Source organism: Camelina sativa, chromosome 17 (genome assembly GCF_030686135.1).
Source record: "Camelina sativa cultivar CO46 ecotype springtype chromosome 17, ASM3068613v1".
Lineage (NCBI taxonomy): Eukaryota > Viridiplantae > Streptophyta > Magnoliopsida > Brassicales > Brassicaceae > Camelina > Camelina sativa.
The window spans coordinates 21,164,720-21,185,787 of NC_141896.1; the positions used below are offsets into that span (position 1 = coordinate 21,164,720).

Consider the following 21,068-nt stretch of genomic DNA (forward strand, 5'->3'; position numbering starts at 1 on the left):
AAATAAAGATGTATGAACTAAATCTGTGAGAAAAGTAAATATCTAATTTGAAGGTCAAATGTGGAGAATGCGATATATTATAATATTTAGGTACAAGAATAAATTGTTGAAAAATATATTTGACCTTTGAGCCACAACTACTGGAGATGGTGGTGTCAGTATCTTTGAAATTATGAAGAAATTTGTCCCTATAAAGTTAAACCCACAAATTATGACCTACTTTTAATTACATACATTTCTCCATAAACTTGGGGTCATAATCAACTAATAATGGAAACATTATTTTACATTATCAGATTTCATCTGATTTTTCTTTTAAATTCTGTAAATCACAAATGAATTTTTGGTTAGACGATGCCTAAATATGATCACGCACGGTATAGGAATGACGAATGCTAATATAACTACTACCATGTGTTTCAAGCTTTCAGCATAAACGATAAGACATGAAAAAAAAGGAAAAAAAAATGATGGAATGATTTGTTACAGTCTTACAGAATACATTCCAATTCCGAAAAGGTTATAAAGTAAAAATTAAACAATCAAATAATAGCTAGCCATAGTGATTCCAAAATGGCAAAGAAATAATTAACAACACTAAACAAATTTTAAAGAGTCAAAAGTGCATGACGTAAATGTTACATCAACTTTACGTATAAACCCATTCCCTCTCCCTTATTTAAACCACAACACATACATATGAAACTACTCAACAAACTTCAAAACCTCATAACCACTAAAACACACACACCAAAATGGCGTTTGCGTTTCTCGTAACGCTACTACTACTATCACTTTCTTACGTTCCATTTTCTTCCTCCACGATCCAACAAGACTTCGTGATGTGTCTCGTCGACAACTCCGACGCTTCGTTCCCAATGGACTCGTCGTTCTTCACCCACGAACTAAACGCCTCTTCCTTTAAAGACGCGTTAGAGACTTCTGCTCAGAACCTCCGTTACTTGATGCCTTCGAACCCGAAGCCCGAGTTCATCTTCGAGCCGCTTTACGAAACGCACGTTCAAGCCGCCGTTGTTTGCGCCAAGAAGTTGAAGCTTCACTTGCGGCTAAGAAGCGGTGGTCATGACTACGAAGGCCTCTCTTACGTCTCGGAGATGGAAACGGCGTTTGTGATCGTTGATTTGTCGAAGCTTAGACAGATCAGTGTTGATTTGGAAAGTAACAGCGCGTGGGTTCACGCTGGTGCTTCTATTGGAGAGGTTTATTACAGGTAAGTTAAATTAATTAATCATACGCTAATTAAGAATCATACTATGTTTTAATCTTTTCTTTTAATAAAGGTATCATTGTTTTATTTATTTAATTAAAGGTTTGGAGAAACAAACCTCGTAAGTTTTCCGACAAAAAGTTTAAGCTTCAAAAAAAAAAAAATTGTTTAAAATTGTGAACCCACTGAAAAATATTCTGGTTTTGGTTCAACCGGTTGGTTTATTCTGTTTTGGTTCTTTTTGTTAATTTGGGTTTTTAATAACAACATTTTTAGTCTTTGGGGGTTTCGAGTCTTTTTGACTATATGATTAGAGGTGAAGTAAACTTAAAAACCGAACCAATTTACTATTAAATACCGAATATGATGGTTAAGCTGTGGTTATAACCCGGTTATTTATTGGTTTATTTTTCATGGTTTTAAAAGGATTCAAGAGAAGAGCAAAATCCATGGTTTTCCGGCGGGTTTATGCACAAGCCTAGGCATCGGCGGCCACATAATCGGCGGAGCCTACGGTTCAATGATGCGTAAGTTTGGACTTGGAGCTGATAACGTTCTTGACGCTAGGATCGTTGACGCCGACGGCAAAATCTTGAACCGCGCGGCGATGGGAGAGGACGTTTTTTGGGCGATTCGAGGTGGTGGCGGAGGAAGCTTCGGCGTTATTCTTGCATGGAAAATAAAACTTGTTCCTGTGCCGGAGACCGTTACGGTGTTCACTGTCACGAGGACGCTTGAGCAAGACGGAACTAAGCTTTTGTACAAGTGGCAACAAGTAGCTGATAAGCTAGACGAAGATCTCTTTATCCGTGTGATTATTCAGCCGGCGAGCAAAACTCCGAAGAGCAAAGAGAGAACTATCGCAACTTCGTACCAAGGCCAGTTTCTCGGAGACGCTAATCGGTTATTGCAGGTAAAATTAATGGGGTCAAAATTTAAATTTTGTAAACATTACGGGTCTATATTGTAATTTATGAAAATTTGGTTATGTAGGTGATGCAGAGGAGTTTCCCACAGCTTGGACTAACGAAGAAAGATTGTTTAGAGACAAGCTGGATCAAATCAGTAATGTACATTGCGGGTTTCCCAAGCACTGCACCATCGGAAGCTCTACTAGATGGGAAGTCCTTGTTCAAGAATTACTTCAAAGCCAAGTCAGACTATGTAGAAGAGCCAATTCCAGTAGAAGGATTAGAAGGTTTATGGGAAAAGATTCTAGAAGAGGACTCACCGTTGACTATATGGAACCCTTATGGAGGAATGATGGCGAAAATACCCGAGAACGAGACACCTTTCCCACATAGGAGTGGGACATTGTTCAAGATCCAATGGCTTACTTTGTGGCAAGATGGGAAAGCGAGCGAGGCGAAGCATATGGGGTGGATGAGGGAAATGTATAGCTACATGGAGCAGTATGTATCGAAAAGCCCGAGATCCGCGTATGTGAACTATAGAGATCTTGATTTGGGGATGAATGGTAAAGGCGGTGATGCAAGAGAATGGGGGAGTAAGTACTTTAAAGGTAATTTTGAGAGGTTGGTCAATATTAAAGCTAAGTTTGATCCAGAGAATTTCTTCAGACATGAACAAAGTATTCCTACGGAACTTGAGTGAATTTTGAGTTAGACAATAATAAGAGTGTGTGGTATGAGATTTGTATTATAGGAAAGACATATTACTTGTTTTTGTGTCTTTTTGTTTTTTGTTTTCAAACATGGTCAACAAACTTGTAATTCAAAACCGTTATCCAATCTAATTCCTCTGAGTTCTTCATCCTGCTTAGAAATATAAGTAATGGAAATTTTGGCTAATAAATCCAAACCGAACACTGCCTATACTGATGAGAGTTAGGTAATGACAAACCAAAGAGTTTTCCATGCTCTCTTACATTAGAATCCTTGGATTGAAGTTAAACTATAGGAGGATCCTTGAAAAATGCAATACTCTCAATAAGCCATTGTTTGGTTTGGAGCAGTCACCATCGAAACCAAAATGCCATGTCCTCACAATATATTCATATAATTACAGTTATATATTAATCCTAAAATCGGTATTGTTCTACCATAATATCGACAGTTTTATATTACTTTTCGTGTGATAAATTTGTTTCTTTTGGCCTATGGGTATTACAAGATGCCAATGAACATCAATGGCTGATGAAGACATGTAGGTTGCTGAGAGTTGGGTTGGATTCTTTAAGAAGCGTTCCAATATCTTTTCATGGCACCAACAAGATGGGCGAAACTAGTATTTCTCCAAAACTTTTGGCACGTGGCGTTGGACCTTTTTACATTCTCTATTACGATGTAGAAAAAGAGAAAACTAGAAAGGTTCAGCTTAAAGGAGTTGGGGATGATGAAAATTTTAGGAGTCGTTATAGAATTGGGAACAATGGTAATTGCCTTATCCATATCTCACCAGAACAAGGTCGAAACTATAGCTTTTTATAACGTGTTTTTTTTTCGTTTTTTTTTGTTTGTTTTTGTTTTTCTGGTTGATCTTAATTGGTATAAGAGCATGATGATAAACTTTTTGATTTTTCTTCTTTCTCCATATATAACTTTTAAGTACTACTTCTTAAATTTCCGCAATGTGGCTATAACTCATTTTTTGTTTCCTTCTTTTCCCAAAGTAGTTTGGTATAGAGCTAGTTTGGTACTTAATGATATCTGATATTATTGTTCGAGCCAACGTCAAATAATTAGATATAAGGTCAAATATTTCCCAACATCGATTTTGTAATTTATTAATTGCTTCAAACATACGAAAGTTTCCAAATTATTAATTGCTACAAAAACTTTGAAGTTCAAATGGTAATGTTTTTTTTAGAAATAAGGCTTCATGAGTGTCATTGGATTACGGAAACACTTGAGGGATACTTGGAGTAGAAGGCATCCAAGTATCTGACTCGTCGAATCTCGGAGTGGAGGGTTCGGAAGGCGCAGCCTGATCTACGAATGGAAAAGGTGGGAAATCGGGGAGTGATGGCCAAACTGGAACCCGAAACTTAGGCTTCTCAGGATAAGGAAATGCTGGCGGCGGAAGGAGAGGCATATCAGGCGGAGGCGGTGGGAGGAGAGGCATATCAGGCAGAGGCGGTGGAAGGAGAGGCATATCAGGCGGTGGAAGGAGAGGCATATCAGGTGGAGGAGGCGGCGGCGCCACTGCTTCTTGGAAAGACGGGAATTCAGGGAAACCGAGGTCGTGGACTGGTGAATTACGACCCGAAGATGGGTAATCATCGGCTCCAATCTCAGCTACTTTAGATGGGAATCTCACTAGTCGCGAAGATAATGTTTTTTTGGAGTTCAGGAGTGTGAAGAAACTTAGAACGAAGACGTATCTAAGCATAAGTGAAACTAATGCCATTGTGGGTGTTGATGTTTAGTCTTTTGTGTAATTCTATGGTTAGTTACTGAAGATTCAACTTTATATGATTTGTATAATCTTTGCATATTATTTTGCGTTGTGTTCCTACTTATCACCAACGCATATTCTAATAATTTTTATTCAAAGTCAAACGTCATGCCAACAAGAGCCTTTTGACCAATATCAATATTGATCAACCTGAAGGTATTAGGTCAACGGATGAAAAAAATTTTCTATTACGCACTAGCACTACACTAGTATATATGGTTTTGTTTTTAATATTTTAACCAAACCGGACGAGAAAAGAATTACAACTTTAATTTCATTTAAATTTTTTCTTTTCCTTAAAGGTTCTTACTTCTTAGAAACATCATCTGGTTTTCGAAACAAACCCGGTCTAATTCTAAACCAAACCGGTTTAACTCATCCATTCTGTTACAACTTCGCCCGCCGTTTTAATTCTCCGATGGCCACCTCATGCCAGCCTCATCATCCGCATCACCACCATCTCATTCCTCACCTCCTCCGCGTATCTCACGTCCAAGATCACCAACACGCCGACAGAATCAAACCTCTGTTTCGTTGTTCACTGCACATTACTCATCAACTAGCTTTGTTCTGATTCAACTAACGGCGGGAAAACCGGAAAAGTATATTTCTTTTTGTGTCATTTTCAAGAGTTTATAAACTTAAGTTTTAGTCTTTTCAAGATTTCGTGAAATTCTGACATAATGTAAAGTCTTTTAACATTGAGAAATAGCAAATTTTCTTGGCTTTTAAATAAGATTTTTCTATTATTATTGTATGAGTTTCCGCATTAGCGACAGAATCGAACTTTCTAGTTTACACTTCTAACGGTAAAGGTTATGTTATTTGCTCACGATAAAAAAAAAAGAACAAAAGATTATGAAAAAATTCTCCCAAAAAAAAAAATATATATCTCCCAAAACTAAAAAGTATAATAATGATCAGAAATAAATTTATTCTATCTAAAGATATGTCGTTGTTGTTGCTGTCTTAAAGTTGGCACTGTCTTGTTGGCTGGCTTCTTGAGTTACATCAAATCTACTCCTTTCCTTTGGTTAAACTCACGGAACAGTTTGAATGATATGAAGTGATCTTTTGAGTCTGATGAGACTTTGGTTCTTGTGGTTCCAGTACTCAACAAGTCGATGGTTTGGGTCAAGAACTTCAATGGCCTGTAGGACTGCAAGTTGTGTAAAGAGTAAAGATCGTTAGGATTTGAATGTAGAACAAGGATGTGAACTTTTAGCGTTGCTCATATTTTCTTTTAAGTGTTTATGTTTTCGTCTACTGGAGTACTGAAATAAGAGTAGTCTGGATGGAAGAGGAATTGGTAAAGCTTAGCTCTCATCACGATGTTGATGTCGGTATTTTATAGATTAAATTATATTCTATGTAAATGGCCAAGAACTTGAAAAACTACAAATAGAGTTAGGTGACAAACTATATATCGTTTTAAGCAGATTAAGCAAATTGCACATATATATACATATACCTTTGTTGCATGCATGTTTCGTAGCACATTAGTGAGTAGTGAGTAGTGACAAAGCTTACTGTCATAATGATCTCTTAATATCGCATGTTTTGCTCACGGCATGTGAACTGCTGCTGCTATTACTTACTGCTTCTGCCTCAATCGTCAGTCAATGGTTGGATAAATTGGATATCCTTATTTCCCCCCTTCTTCATTTCATCACTAAGTTTCAAGCTCTTAAAAGGTAGCTTTTTAATATATATATATATATATATATATATATATATATATATATAATTTGTGGAATAATTTAATATATACTAGATATACACCCGCGGTACACCGCGGGGCTATATTTTTGTTTAGGAATACATAAATTAAATTAATTATTTATTTTTCTATATATATAACTAATTAGTTTTATACTTTTAAAAATTTAAAATTTTTAAAGTCTAATATATTGTATAATTCATATTGTGTGTATCTATTTTTTTACCGCGAGTTAATAATTTAAAATATCATTATTGTACATATAATTATCTTGGATAAACTATTAGTCTATTTTTGTTTCTTTGTATTTGTATTTACAAAAATATTTAAATATATTTTTAATACTATTGTTTTAAATAATTAGATGAGTTTACCATAATTTGATTATCATATTTGTGTGTGGGATTTTTTTTTGTTCATATAAATCTCTGTTAGATTTTGCAATATATGTTGAAATTAAAATTTTTTAATTCAGTAAAGAAGACTATGTTCAAAAATATTAATGGACCACAAAAATTGAATCAAAAATGTTATAGTTGATGGGTTTTATAAATGTCCAGGCCCATTGAGTCCAAATCAAACAAAAATGGTTGTCTCGCTCGAGTCCAAATCGTGGAGCTCAATTATTTTTTTAATAAAGACAGTGGCAGAATTGTAAATAAGTTGGAACTTGAGGAATTATTTCAAAAATGTTTCTGAAAATGTATATATAGATATATATATATTTACATTAATTTGAACCATATACTGTAATCGTTTTATTTTTAAATAAAATCTCAAATAAAATTAAAATATTTTACAAAAATGTACGGAAAGATGCAACATATTCCTATCTATCTATATATACATTTTTGAAGTACATTTTGGGTTCTACCCTTTTATTTGTACTTATTTAAAATCTTATTTACAAAGTTAATCCTTAAAATATTTCCAAAAATAGCATTACTTCAGATTTTGTTTCCTAAATATTTTACATTACATTCCAACTAAAAAAATTACAGCAAAACAAATATGAAAACATAAACTATGATATATTTAATTCAACTACACATTTTATTGTGTTTTGAATCTTTTATAATTTTATATCTTTGAATCATTTGCAAACAAATAAAACAACAATTTGATTTCCATTTTGTTTTCCAATACATGTGAGCTTTGATTTTTAACGTAACAAAAACTTCAATTCACATTTATTTATCTATTATAATTAATGTGTATAAACTTAATATTTAAAATATTACGAATATTTAAAGTTAAAAAAATTTAAAATACTATATAATATGATTATATAGTAGATGAGTTATAAAGAGAACACATTAGAATTATTAAAATATCATTAAATTTGTGTTAACACGGGTTAAATCCTTATTTTATTATTTTCACCACTATTAATATTATAATATTTGACATATAAAATCAAGTTGGTTTAACTAAGATTGTATAAAATAATTAAATCATTAGGAACAATGTAACTTAATCATAGCGTATAAATGACTTATTATGTATTTAGATCCCTTATTTTTTTGTTATAATAATTAAAAATCAAAATAGAATCTTAGACACTAAACAAAACAAACTAAATATAACAAACAAATAGTCATGAAATATATTGCGGGTTAAAAAATTACTATAAACATTTAGCCATATAAACGGTCGGAAAATTAGTTATTTCTCTATTTACAAAACATTCAATATTTAACAAATAAATACAACATAAAATATAAATAATAATAAAAATTATATGCACGCGGTGTACCGCAGGTTAAAATCTAGTTACCATGATAATGAAAGAACGGTCAGGGAAAATAAAAGCAAAACCATAATAGTTTACAGGTCCATGATAATGTTGTATTGGGCTTGGTAGCCCTCGAGAAAGCCCTAATTGTGTATATACATAGAGAGATAAAAACATTTGCGTAACTTTGAAGCTTCCATCTCAGCAGCAGACGAGATGATGGATGATGTAGTAGATCGACCAGCAGACGGAGTTGGTAATTCAAAACGAAGCGGGAGTCCTAAGTATAACGAGTGCATTAAGGTCCCGCGTCCGGCTTTGGTTTTTGATCCAAAAAGCGGATCTCTTCCATTGTTGTTGCTGTCTCTAGAAGAGAGCGGTTGTCGTGTGTACAACCCTGACGAAGACAAGGTTTACGAGACGAAGAGTGACTTTTCAGGGTATCGATACCTAGCAAACTCGGGTAAGTGGTTCCTGGTGTTAGATGAATCTCGATCGGATCTCTATATCGTAGATGTGTTTAGCGAGGAGAGGATCCATCTTCCGGCTCTAGAGTCAATCAAGGGTGGCCTTTATAAAGTTGAGCGAGTAGGAGATAATGAATTCACCGTTGATTTAATTAAACCTTACATGCGTGCTGCTTCGTGTCCTATCACTACCAAATATCTGAGAGGTCTTTTGTGGGTAGACGACAAGAAGAAGAATGGAGTCGACTATGTTGTTGTGTGGCAATTTCAGGAAGGCCAGTTTTTAGGCTTTTGCAGGAATGGGGATTTCCATTACCGCGATATTCCAATACGGAACAGGGTCCATGTTCCCAGGGAGTTCCGAGGCCTACAAGATGTGGTGCTCAAAGGTCACCGTCTTTACTACCTGTCGCACCGTTGCTACATTCGAGAACTGGATTTGTCTGGACAAGATGGTTTCAAGGATGTGTATTCGCTCCCTAGCTTTGAAATGTGGAAGCCATCTAGGCGGCCTAGTGGTGATTTGGGAATAACGGGAGTAAAAAAGCTTATCTCATCTGGTGATAGCATTGCTGTTACAACATCAGGAGACGTTTTGTTGGTCTATACCAAGGCTTACGAGCCTGTCTGTGAAAGCTCTAGGATCTTCCGCGTCTTCAAGAGTGATCCTAAGGACCGGAACTCCACCCTTGTTGAGGTTGAATCTCTAGGTGATGAGGCCCTGTTTTTCGATTTGGGTATCACCGTGCCTGCTGACCCTACCCTTGGTATTGAGCCAAACTCCATCTATTTCACCCGTAATGACCGTTTCGGTCACCCGCATTGTTATATTCCATGCCTCGACATATGTGTGTACAATATTGCAACAAGGTCCATCAAACGCTTCCTCAGTGGCTCCACCTTAAAACTCAAGGATGCGCAGTGGTTTCTCCCCTCAGCTTGATTTGGTGTTTTCAAGAGTTTCTCTTGCGCGGTCATTTTCCTGTGACCCTCAGACGCCTCTCCATGATTTCTCCCTCAGTCCTTGCTTTGTTTCTTTGTATCCTCTTTTTCTTTTCATGTATAATATTTGACAGTGCTAAGTGTTTAAAATACCTTTTAAGACTAACGTTCCAGATTTCAAACCATCAGTTCAGATCAAATTATCATACACTCGTTGTCGTTGTAAGCATTAGGAAAGAGTTAATTTTGTTAAATGTCCCTGTCAAGGTAAGATAGACTTCCCAGTTTCCAGTCATCCAGCCTGTCAGCAATTTTACTATGCGTCTCACAAAGATAGAGTGTTACACAAGTTATAGAAATATGTAGAAGAAGAGAGCATCGATAGTACCGTCACAACGATCACAAGAGCATATGAAAAATCCAATTTTTGTCCTGGTCATTCTTTTAATTTTTCCAGTTTCTTGATTATGCAGCCTAAATTCCCAAAAAATATTATAAAGCTAAAGAGAAGAAAAAATAAGAGTGTGTAATATGCAAAGTTGAGGATATAATAAGAGAGTGTCTATTAAGGGTAAGTAGTTTAGTATATATTGTAATAAATACAGAGAATATAATAGCCAAAAACTTTTCTAGTCATCTGATGAATTCTAGTATTCTAGTAAAAGGGTTGGTATCCAGCCTATTCTACTAAAAGGGTTGGTCATCTGATGAATTTTAGTATTCTACTAAAAGGGTCAGGGTTGTATTCAGGTTTTTCTTTAGGAAGTTGAGGAGGTTTGTTGTCAACGGTGTGTTCAGGAAGATGAGGAAGTTGAGGAGGTTTGTCGTCAACGTTGTGTTCAGGAAGATGAGGGTTGTGAAGAAGCTGAGGAAGTTGAGGAGGTTTGTCCTCAAAGTTGTGATCAGGAAGATGAGGGTCGTCAACGTTGTGTTCAGGAAGATGAAGAAGTTGAGGAGGTTTGTCATCAACGTTGTGTTCAGGAAGATGAGGGTTGTAAAGAAGCTGAGGGTTCAAGAGGGAAGATAGGTTCAAGAAGAGGATAAGGGTCAAGAGGAAGTTGTCTTGAGGAAGCTGAAAGTTGTTGTGTTGTGATACAAGCCTCTGATTCCATCAAGACAAGATTCACCGACTCAAAAGTTCAACACTAGGCGGAAGCGAATTGATGAAGAGTAACTGGTTTGATGCTTGATTCCACATACACCAAGGTAGATATAGAATGAATTATGAATGTTGTATCTTATTATATAAAGTTGGGTTTTAAAAATTAGTCATTAACAGTATTATGACACGTGTTAAGTATACTGATGAGATGTTTGACATGTGTCAAAAAAAATTATTATTTATCAAAACAGGTAATTAAGATAATAACATAAAAATTATTATTTTTCAAAACAGCTAATTAAGATAATAACATTAAATCTACATAAAATTTACATTTTTATATCTAAAAAAATATTTCCTAAATCAAAAAGAAAAATTAACAAAACTAATATATTTTCCATTGTAATATTATATGTGTTTTCTCAATTAGATTTTGACATGTATAAACAAAAAAAATAATTCATTAAGCAAGTATATTATTATTAATCAAGAAATAGTGAATAACAAATCTAAAAAAATAACATAAGTTATGTCAAAAGAATTATTATTTTTCAAACGTAATAGGAACAGCTAATTAAGAAAATAATATTATATCTACAAAACATTTACATGTTTGATTTTTTTTTTCTGGTATTATTTTGCCGATATATTTTGGATCTTTTATTTGTGCGGGTTCTTCAATGGAAATTATCAGATGCAATGAAATGGAATCAAAATATATAAAACCCACTAAATTAATCGAGGATGGAGACACTGATGGAAGTTCCAAAGTAATTATACAGTTAATAGCATTATAAGTTTCGAAGATTAGCCGGTGGTTAATGTATTTAGTCAAAATCTAGAATTTTCTCTTCTGGATAATGTCAATGATTCAGGTATTGAAATAAAAGCTGCTTGACCGAGTAATTGAGAAGGTATTTTGTACTTTGGGAAGTTGAAACGGTAGACCGTTTTAAAATTGGTTTCAAACATGATTTATGTAGTTTTCTATCGGATTTGATTCGTAAACCATTTAAATCCAGGTATTTAGAGAAATATATGAGAAATTTTTATTTGGATAAAAATAAGTTAAGAACTTACGAATAAAAAGAACATATTTTAATGGTAAAACATAGAGTAAAATTGTACATGCTTACTAATTATATGTTGCTTTGATGAACTATTTGCATGTAAAATATTTTGTGAATAAGTTCTGAAATATTTTTAAAATTTGACAATAATAATATTAGTAATGATGAGTATTTGGCAAAAAATTTGGTGGGTTATAATTTAGCTTTAGATTATTGTAATAATTGTTATAATATATTAAAATATATAAATATAAATAAGTGTGTGAAGGTAAATACAAATATGATTTTTTCTCTAACTAAAACTATTTATATATTTAATTCAGGAAATAAAATTCCTTTTAATATTTTTAAAAATTTGTTTAAGATTTAAGATTTATTTTCTTCAACAATTTTTAAACTCGCTCATCGTGCGGGCCATACTACAAGAAAACAGGCGGTTAGCGACTACACTATTAGTCGGTTTGTAGTCGTATAAACTGTGTTTACGACCAAATAGCTACTAACTCAAGCAGTCGGAGATCGATAGTCGCTAATTTATTTAGTCGTATTTATAGTCGCCTTTTAGCGACTACGGTACGACCATATAATGTAGTCGTTATATGGTCATTAAGTAGTCGTAATATAGTTGTTAATATTAATATAATACGACTATATTACGACTATAGTGTGATTAATTAGTAACTGAGTGTTTATAGTCGCTATATAGTCACTTACCGTAGTGACTATTTAGAAACTACATTACGACTATTTGGCCACTGATTTTGATTTCAGAATCTGTATGTTACGACTATTTAGCCACTGCTGTTGATTTCATTATTTGAAAGTTTCATATACTAATTTCCCATTATCCTCTTCTTTTCATTCCCATTATCCTCTTCTTTTCATTCTTGTATACCAATTTTAATTGAGAGATTCGAATTAAGAAAGACATAATATCGAAATATTGAAATACACTACATGTTCAAGTTACAGAAATCAAAAGAGGATGAGATAGAGTTCATACAAAAGTGGCAATGAGTTCATACAAAAGAGCGAGAGATAGAGTTCATCTGAGTAGAGTGAGATAGAGTTCATCCAAAAAGAGTTAAGACATAGAAGAAACCTATGAAGCAGCGGTTGATAGAGTTGGAGTTGGATCATCTTGGAGAAAAGGTTCTGTGGTTGTCTGTTTCCTTGCAACAAAATTCTCAAACCGTGGATCACATTCCCTCAGAAAATCCTCGACGACTGATAAATGGTCAATCTTGTCCTTCTGGGCAGCAATAACTTTGGATTGCTCAGCTTGGGCAGCAATAAGTTTGGATTGCTCAGCTTCACGCACAGCTGTTTCTGCATCATGCCTCCGCAGTTGAGCAGCCTGTTCTTCTATCATGCGTTGAGCTTCCTTCAACTGTTCTTCGAGAGCCACAAAGGTAGAAGAGCCACATGCTTGCTTATGCTTTCCATTGACAAGGCAGTCCTTGAGGCTTCCAACTCCATAAGGTGTTCCTCTTGTATCTTTCTCAGTGGACTTGAAAATAAGAGAAGAGTTAAGATTAGTGGATGACAAATGAAACTACAAGACTATAAATGTGTATTGGTTTTTTAAAAAAGTTACCTCAAGGAAATTTTTTTGTATATTCTTCTGTTGTGAGGTCCCGTGGCCGTGATTCTCCATCCGACACAGCAAAAGACTCTGCCTCGAGCTGAGACAACCTCTCTTGAACAGTCTTCTCATAAGTTCCAGCAATCTTCTCTGCCTTCCGATCAACATATGTACCATCAGGCTTTGTATGTGCCTTGATAAAAACCTCACCAAGTCGGACTTCTCTTCCCAATTCCTCAACCTGCAATGTTAGCAAAGAAACAGAGATTAACTAAAAAAAAATAACAGCTATGTAAGAATTGAAAGTGGCAAAAATAACAGCTACTTAACCATTTCGTCTTGAAGCTGTCGATATGACTTTGGCCCTGAGAGGTGTACATGAGGACCTAGGCCGTTACGGTCAGACATACGGGCATCAGAGTAGGTTTTACTCCTTTGTTGTGCTTCTTCAGTGTCCCAGTAATCCTCCATCGTAATCCAGAGAGTGTCGCCAATCCAGTTTGGTTGAACTCGACTAATCCTCACACTGCTAACCATGTCTTTGATCTGGTTTTGACAGATTCCCTCAAAGTAAGCTTGAACAGTTCCGGTTATCAAAGGATCCCAAGTGTGGGTTTTCTAGGAAAAAATGAGCTATTGTGAGTGAAAAGAAGACATGTAAAGCTATCTATGAAAGCTATGTAAAAAGGAGCTATCCTTACCGCGAACTCAAGGAAGTATCTCTCTTGTTTGTCCCGCGGCACACATGTCCAGCTGTAGAAGGGACCTTCGAATTTGTTTTGAAGAATTTTAGTAATCTTCCGAACAAGTTTCGATCCTTTGTCACGAGTAAACCTCCATACACATGAACCAATAAAATAAGTAAGATCAACAGAAGTTTTAGTACAATACAAGACAAGACCACAATCATGGCTATTCGCACAAGACAAACCAACAAAAATGAGAACAATACAAGACAAGACCACAGTCACTGCTATTCGCACAAGACAAGACCACAATCATGGCTATTCGCACAAGATAAACCAACAAAAATGAGAACAATACAAGAAAAGACCACAATCATTGTTATTCGCACAAGACAAGACCAACTTAGAAGCTATTCGCACAAGACAAGACCACAAGACCACAATCATTGTTATTCGCACAAGACAAGACCAACTTAGAAGCTATTCGCACAAGACAAACCACAATCATTTATATTCGCACAAGACAAGACCACAATAATTGAAGAAGAAAATCATACCATTGGGTGTTCGGTGCGGGTGTGGGAGAGAGGACAATGGTGAACTAATCCCTGTCTGGAACCACAAGCAATGCATTTAGAGCACGCAACACATCGGACTGTAGTTCGGGCAACACCGGAGAAGATTCTTCTTCAAAGTTGTTCCCTTGAGACGATGGATGCGATGGATGCGACTGACTTCTCGCCTGAGGTTGAGAGGGTCGAACTGGAGAAGGCGGAGAGACTTCCCGACTTCTGGCCTGACTTCTCACCTGACTTCTCGCTTGACTTCTCGCCTGAGTTTGAGAGGGTTGAACTGGAGAAGGCGGAGAGACATCCCGACTTCTCCCCTGAGTCCGTGGATTGAAGTGGACTTCTTCTGAAGGAGTCCGGTGTAGCTCGGGTGGAGGTGGATGTGTAGATGAGTTCTGAAAAAGTTGTTGCGGCGGAGGATAGTTCTGGACCTAGGCTGGAGACTGTCGTTGCAAACCGCCGGCTTGTGCTCCAGGCGTCTGCAGAGGAGGAGGATCTTGTCCCGCCGGCGTGAAGTTGTACCGACTGGGCAGAGTATTAGGCCGTCGATTTGGTGTTGCCCCCGTCGCTCTCTGAGTAACGTTAGGACCAACCTTCCTTCTCTTCCCTCGATTTGGCATCTTCTTGGTGATGGAGACTGATAGATTCGAAGAGAGTGAGAGTTGTGTTGTGAGATTAGGGTTTGAGAGAGAGAGAGGCGATAGAGTTTCGAGTGAGAGTTGTGTTGTGAGTTGTGTCGTGAGATTAGGTTTTTTAGGTTAGTTAGTGGGTTAATGGGTTTAGGTTAGTTAGTGGGTTAATGGGTTTTTAGGAATTAAAAGGCCTAATTAGATAATTAGGTAGTGGGTTTGGGCCTTAAACATTTAAATGATTAAGATAGAAATTGTAATTAAGATAGAAATTATAATAATAAAATTAATTTATTATTTTTCTAAAAATTATAATTACAAATTTAAATTATTTTAGTACTTATTAATCCTTAATGAATATTGAAACAAAAAAGAAATAAGGAAAAGATTCTATATATAATTTCTATCTCTATTATAATAATAACTAAAAGAATTTGTAATTTTAATTTTAGAAAAATAATAAATTAATTTTAATATTAGAATTTCTATCTTAATTATAATAATAAATCTTCACATAAATTATTTTAGTACTTATTAATCCTTAATGAATATTGAAACAAAAAAAGAAATAAGGAAAAAATTCTATATATAACCTATATAGATACTTTAAATAGAGCATATTCATAAGTCCAAATCCTATGCAAATATTGTTTGTGAATAAAAGTAAGAAAATGATAGGCTTCTTAAAACATATGTTTGTTTTCTTCTTCTACTACATGAATAGAAAAACTTACCGCCATTATTCTGAACTGTATCTTGGCTACTTCCAAACGAGAATTGGTCCAACCCTACTAATTCGAATTCTAATGAAAAATTTCCCGCCATTATATATATATATATATATAAATTGTGTTTTTTTTAAGAACTATATATTTTTTTTTTTTGGAGAAAACAAATATTTTTATAAAGCCAAATTTTTTTTTTATCTACATTTTTTTTGGGGAAGGAAAGACAATTGTGTTGGAATGAAGATGACAAATGGGTGAAATTTGTTTTTATAGTCTACATCTATGCCACTAATAGGCGACTACTCAGTATCAGTTGGCCCCCACAGAAAAACACGTTTTTAACTGTCTTTTACGACTATTTGGCGACTAAGGGGTGACTATTTAATGACTCGCCGAATGAGTCGCAGAATAGTCGCTAAATTGACGACTATAGTACGACTATCTACTGTGGTCGGTAAAGTAGTGACTGATTGGCGACTAAATTACTGTAGTCACAGCGTAGTCGCAAAATGGTCACTATATGGTCGTTATTTTTGGCGACTACAAATGTAGTCGCTACTTGTAGTCGCTAATCGACTGTTTTCTTGTAGTGCCATTATCTAGTATTATATCAAAAGATGGTTACCTATTGTGACATACAGAGTAATTAGAGTAAGACAATATTCTACATAATAAATGAGATAGATCAATTAGACTAATCATATTGAGTGATCATAGGGGTTGATATATGTTATTATCTGTTATATTAGAGACATACTGGATTCAAGGGAAACCAAGTGAATTGATTCCACAAAACACTTAAGAACTCACAAAATTAATTGTATTAATTTCAAACTTGAAGTTGAAAGCAAAAACAGACTTTGATTGATTAATAAAATGTGAATACAAAATGATGAATCAAGGAGCTTAAATAGGCTCATAAAAAAAAGACCTCAAACGGTTAGGAACTAAGTTGAAAAGGAAACAATAAAATGAGAGCAAAACACAATCTTCTCCATTGATGTCTTTTGTTAGGCATTAAAGGATGCGCTCCTTTGGCTTGGGGAGCTGGTTTCGTGATCCTTCCAGGGTTTGGTGGATGACATGAATGGCTAGGATCTCTTAGAGTGAATAGACGATCTGGATTGAGTGGTGAAAATGCACCCTTAAGAGAAAAGGCAAAATGTTCTCCAAAAAGGAAAGTTTCTTATTCTTTTGTCTTGGGTGTATGGGAAGAAGTGGTGACGTTTATGAGACTTCTAATTGGCGTGTAGTCTTCATATGAAACAGTTGAAAGTCTTCAAGTTGGTCAGGGGGCTTGTTGGTTTGAAAGTTGACCGGTTTGGTGAAAATTGTTGGTTAAGCTTGAAGATAGCTTAAGGTGCAAGCAATCATAATTCTACCAAGTTATGAAACATGATTATTTCTATTTAGGAGTTATCTAAATAATGTTAGTTTGCTTATTTTGAAAAGAAAATTATTCTAGAGTTTTTCCTATATAAGGAGCTGTAGGGTGTTGCATCACTTATGAGTTTTGAGAGATTGAGAGTTTGAGAGAGACCAAAGTTTTGAGATATTTTCTTTGGTATTAATAAAGAGAGTTTTTCTTTATTTGTGTTCTTAAACTATCTCTTTAAACTAGATTTGGTATCAGAGCTTAAAGATCTAACAAAATCAGAAGGAAGGGAACGTGAGGAAGAAGAGACTAACTTGCGAAGATGAGCGAGATCGTTGCAGCAAGATCCAAAGAAGGAGGAGCTACAGCAGTTCAATGTCCGATGTTGAACAGCACAAATTACACCGTATGGGCTATGAGGATGGAGGCTATGTTGCGCGTGCATAAAGCTTGGGAGACAATCGATCTCGGAACTGATGATGTGGAGAAGAACGACTTGACTCAAGCTCTTCTGTTTCAATCAATTTCCGAATCTCTAATTTTACAAGTTGGAAAACAAGTTACTGCTAAAGGTGTTTGGGATGCGATTAAAGCAAGGAACCTAGGTGCAGACAGAGTATGAGAAGCAAGACTGCAGACTCTCATGACTGAATTTGATAGACTAAAGACGAAAGAAGGTGATACCATTGATGAGTTTGTTGGAAAACTTTTTGAAATCTTAACAAAGTCTGCATCAGTAGGGGAAACTATTGAAGAAACAAAGATTGTCAAGAAGTTTCTCAAGAGCTTACCAAGAAAGAAGTATATTCACATAATTGCATCTCTTGAACAAGTCCTTGATCTTAAAACAACTTCCTTTGAAGACATAGTTGGGAGATTAAAGATCTATGATGAGGAAGAATCCCAAGACGATCAAGGAAAGCTTATGTATGTTAACACATATGCACAAAAATCTTAAGAAGGAGGTAGAGGAAGAGGACAAGGCCGTGGTCGTGGATGAGGCAGAGGAAGATACGTGTATCAACAACGAGACAAATCCAAGATCACGTGCTATCGATGCAATAAACAAGGCCATTATGCTTCTGATTGCCCAGATCGGCTTCTTAAACTTATTAAACTTCAAGAAATACAAGAGAATGGAGAAGAAGAAACTCAAGAAGCATAGTCACCTTAACGAGAATAATGTGCATGAAGTAGTATACCTTAACAAGAAAAATGTGCAGCCAAAGGTATTCGAAGCTTCCTCGGAAAAGGCTTGGTATCTTGATAATGGTGCTAGTAATCACATGACAAGGAATCAAGCTTGGTTCAACAAAATTGATGAGTCAGTCACAGGAAAAGTCAGATTTGGTGATGACTCGTGTATTGACATTAAAGGAAAATGATCAATTTTGTTTATAACCAAAGGAGGAGAGAAGAAGATACTAGCCGATGTCTACTACATACCAGGCCTCAAAAGCAATATCATAAGCTTGGGACAAGGCACCGAGTCAGGGTGTGATGTTAGAATGAAAGAGGATCACCTAACACTACATGACCGTGAAGGGAACTTATTGGTGAAAGCAAAAAGATCAAGAAACAGGTTATACAAAGTTGACATGGAAATCAAAATTACAAGATGTCTACAACTTGAGAGGCCAAGCGAATCGGCAATGTGGCATGCTCGCTTAGGACACATGAACTTTCAAACAATGAAAACGATGGTGACAAAGCAATTGGTCACCGCAGTATCGAATGCTCCGATAAGAAAAGAAACATGTTTGTCATGTTTACTAGGAAAGCAAACAAGGCAGTCATTTTCTAAGTCAACCTCTTACCGCGCATCACAAGCATTGGAGCTCATACATGGGGATCTTTGTGGACCCATCTCCCCTTCTACAGCTGCAAACAAGCGATACATGTTTGTGTTAATCGATGACCACACTCGCTACATGTGGATAATAATTCTAAAGGAAAAGAGCGAAGCATTTGAAAAATTCAAAGGGTTCAAGGCGCGGGTTGAACGAGAGACCGGAACTAAAATCAAGACTTTGAGGAAAAACAGAGGAGTAGAATTTGTATCTCAAGAATTCCAGACATTCTGTAAAAGAGAAGGAATTGCTAGACAACTAACTGCTCCATATACACCTCAACAAAATGAAATCGTCGAAAGAAGGAATAGAACATTGTTAGAGATGACGAGAAGCATTCTAAAACATATAGAGATGCCAAATTATATATGGGGAGATTTAGACTATCTACACATCGTATAAACAAAGTGGGGACAAGAGCTCTAGACTATCAAACCCCATACGAGTCTCTTAAGAACAAAAGGCCTAATGTAGAGCATCTAAGAGTGTTTGGATGTGTCAGCTATGCAAATATTGAAGCACCACATCTGAGGAAGTTAGATGACAGATCAAAAGCACTCGTCCATCTCGAAACAAAGCATGTCTCAAAAGCTTATCGACTCTTAGATCCAACATCTCGTAAAATTATGGTTAGCAGGGACGTGTTGTATGATGAGAATAAAAGTTGGAAGTGGAACACGTCAAATTCTGAATCCAATGAAGAACCAGGAATGTTTACCATCAATCTTGGAGAATTCGGCAATCATGGAATCAGAAACAACGTAGAAAACGAGATAACAGGGGAAAACAGAGCAAGCGATGAGGAAGAAAGTATCAAAGAAGAAGAAAACGTTGCAACCAAACCAGAACCAGAAAATCAGTTTTAACCGGTTAACTAGCCTGGACCAATTTTGAGGCGATCGACAAGACAGAGTAACAGACCAAGTTATTTAAACGATTACCTCATGTTAGCAGAGATCAAAGGAGAACATCTCTTACTGCTAATCAATGAAGAGCCTTGGGACTTCAAGGAAGCAAACAAAATCAAGGAGTGGAGAGATGCGTGTAAGGAAGAAATTTCATCAATAGAAAGGAACACAACTTGGAGCTTAGTTGATCTTCCAATCGGAGTAAAGCCAATTGGCTTGAAGTGGGTCTTTAAAATCAAACACAACTCTGATGGCACCATAAACAAGTACAAAGCAAGGCTCGTGGCTAAGTGATATGTGCATAAACACGACATAGACTTCGACGAAGTGTTTGCACCTGTCGCACGCATCGAAACAATTAGGTTTATTCTCGCCTTGTCTGCATCAAACGGATGGGAAGTGCATCACCTTGACGTAAAGACTGTGTTTCTTTATGGAGAATTGAAAGAAGAGGTATATGTTACATACCCAGAAGGTTTTGTAACAAAGGGGAGTGAAGAGAAGGTCTATAAGCTACACAAATCACTCTATGGACTAAGACAAGCACCTCGGGTTTGGAACACAAAGTTAACACGATCCTGAAGGAATTAGGCTTCGAGAGATGCTCTAAGGAACCTTCTCTATACCGAAAACGTCAGGGTGAATGTATTCTAATTGTGGTTATCTATGTAGATGACTTATTTGTTACAGGTTCAAGCATAGGCCCAATATTTGAATTCAAAAGGAATATGGCTGAGAGGTTTGAGATGAGTGATATGGGAAAATTCACTTACTACTTGGGTATTGAAGTCATTCAAGAAGAAGATGGGATTACTTTAAGCCAAGAAAGGTATGCAAAGAGAATTTTAGAAGAAACTAGAATGGGCGATTGCAACCCGACTCTTACACCAATGATCTTCGGTTTGGAACTTTCAAAGGCAGCAACTGAAAAACGAATTGACTAACAAAGCTATAGGAGAAACATAGGATGCCTCAGATACTTATTCCATACACGACCTGGTCTTGCGTTTAGTGTTGGCGTGTTAAGTAGATACATGCATGAACCAAGAGAATCACA

General features: G+C 35.9%; 2 protein-coding genes and 1 pseudogene across 3 annotated transcripts; all 3 read left to right on the forward strand.

Moving 5' to 3' along the window:
- The first annotated feature begins 705 nt into the window (after positions 1 to 705).
- Positions 706 to 3,001, forward strand: LOC104757468 (monolignol oxidoreductase AtBBE-like 13). The gene is made up of 3 exons (XM_010480210.2): positions 706 to 1,231; positions 1,655 to 2,141; positions 2,222 to 3,001. The coding sequence occupies exons 1-3, from the start codon at positions 756 to 758 to the stop codon at positions 2,840 to 2,842; spliced, it is 1,584 nt and encodes a 527-aa protein (XP_010478512.1). The 5' UTR covers positions 706 to 755; the 3' UTR covers positions 2,843 to 3,001.
- Positions 3,002 to 8,290: 5,289 nt separating this feature from the next.
- LOC104757470 (F-box protein At5g25290 pseudogene) lies at positions 8,291 to 9,709 on the forward strand (annotated as a pseudogene). The gene has a single exon (XR_015586212.1). The product of XR_015586212.1 is annotated as an F-box protein At5g25290 pseudogene (transcript).
- Positions 9,710 to 17,896: 8,187 nt separating this feature from the next.
- On the forward strand, positions 17,897 to 18,638 carry LOC147924126 (uncharacterized). The gene is made up of 2 exons (XM_087496623.1): positions 17,897 to 18,121; positions 18,216 to 18,638. The coding sequence occupies exons 1-2, from the start codon at positions 17,897 to 17,899 to the stop codon at positions 18,636 to 18,638; spliced, it is 648 nt and encodes a 215-aa protein (XP_087352749.1).
- Positions 18,639 to 21,068: the final 2,430 nt, after the last annotated feature.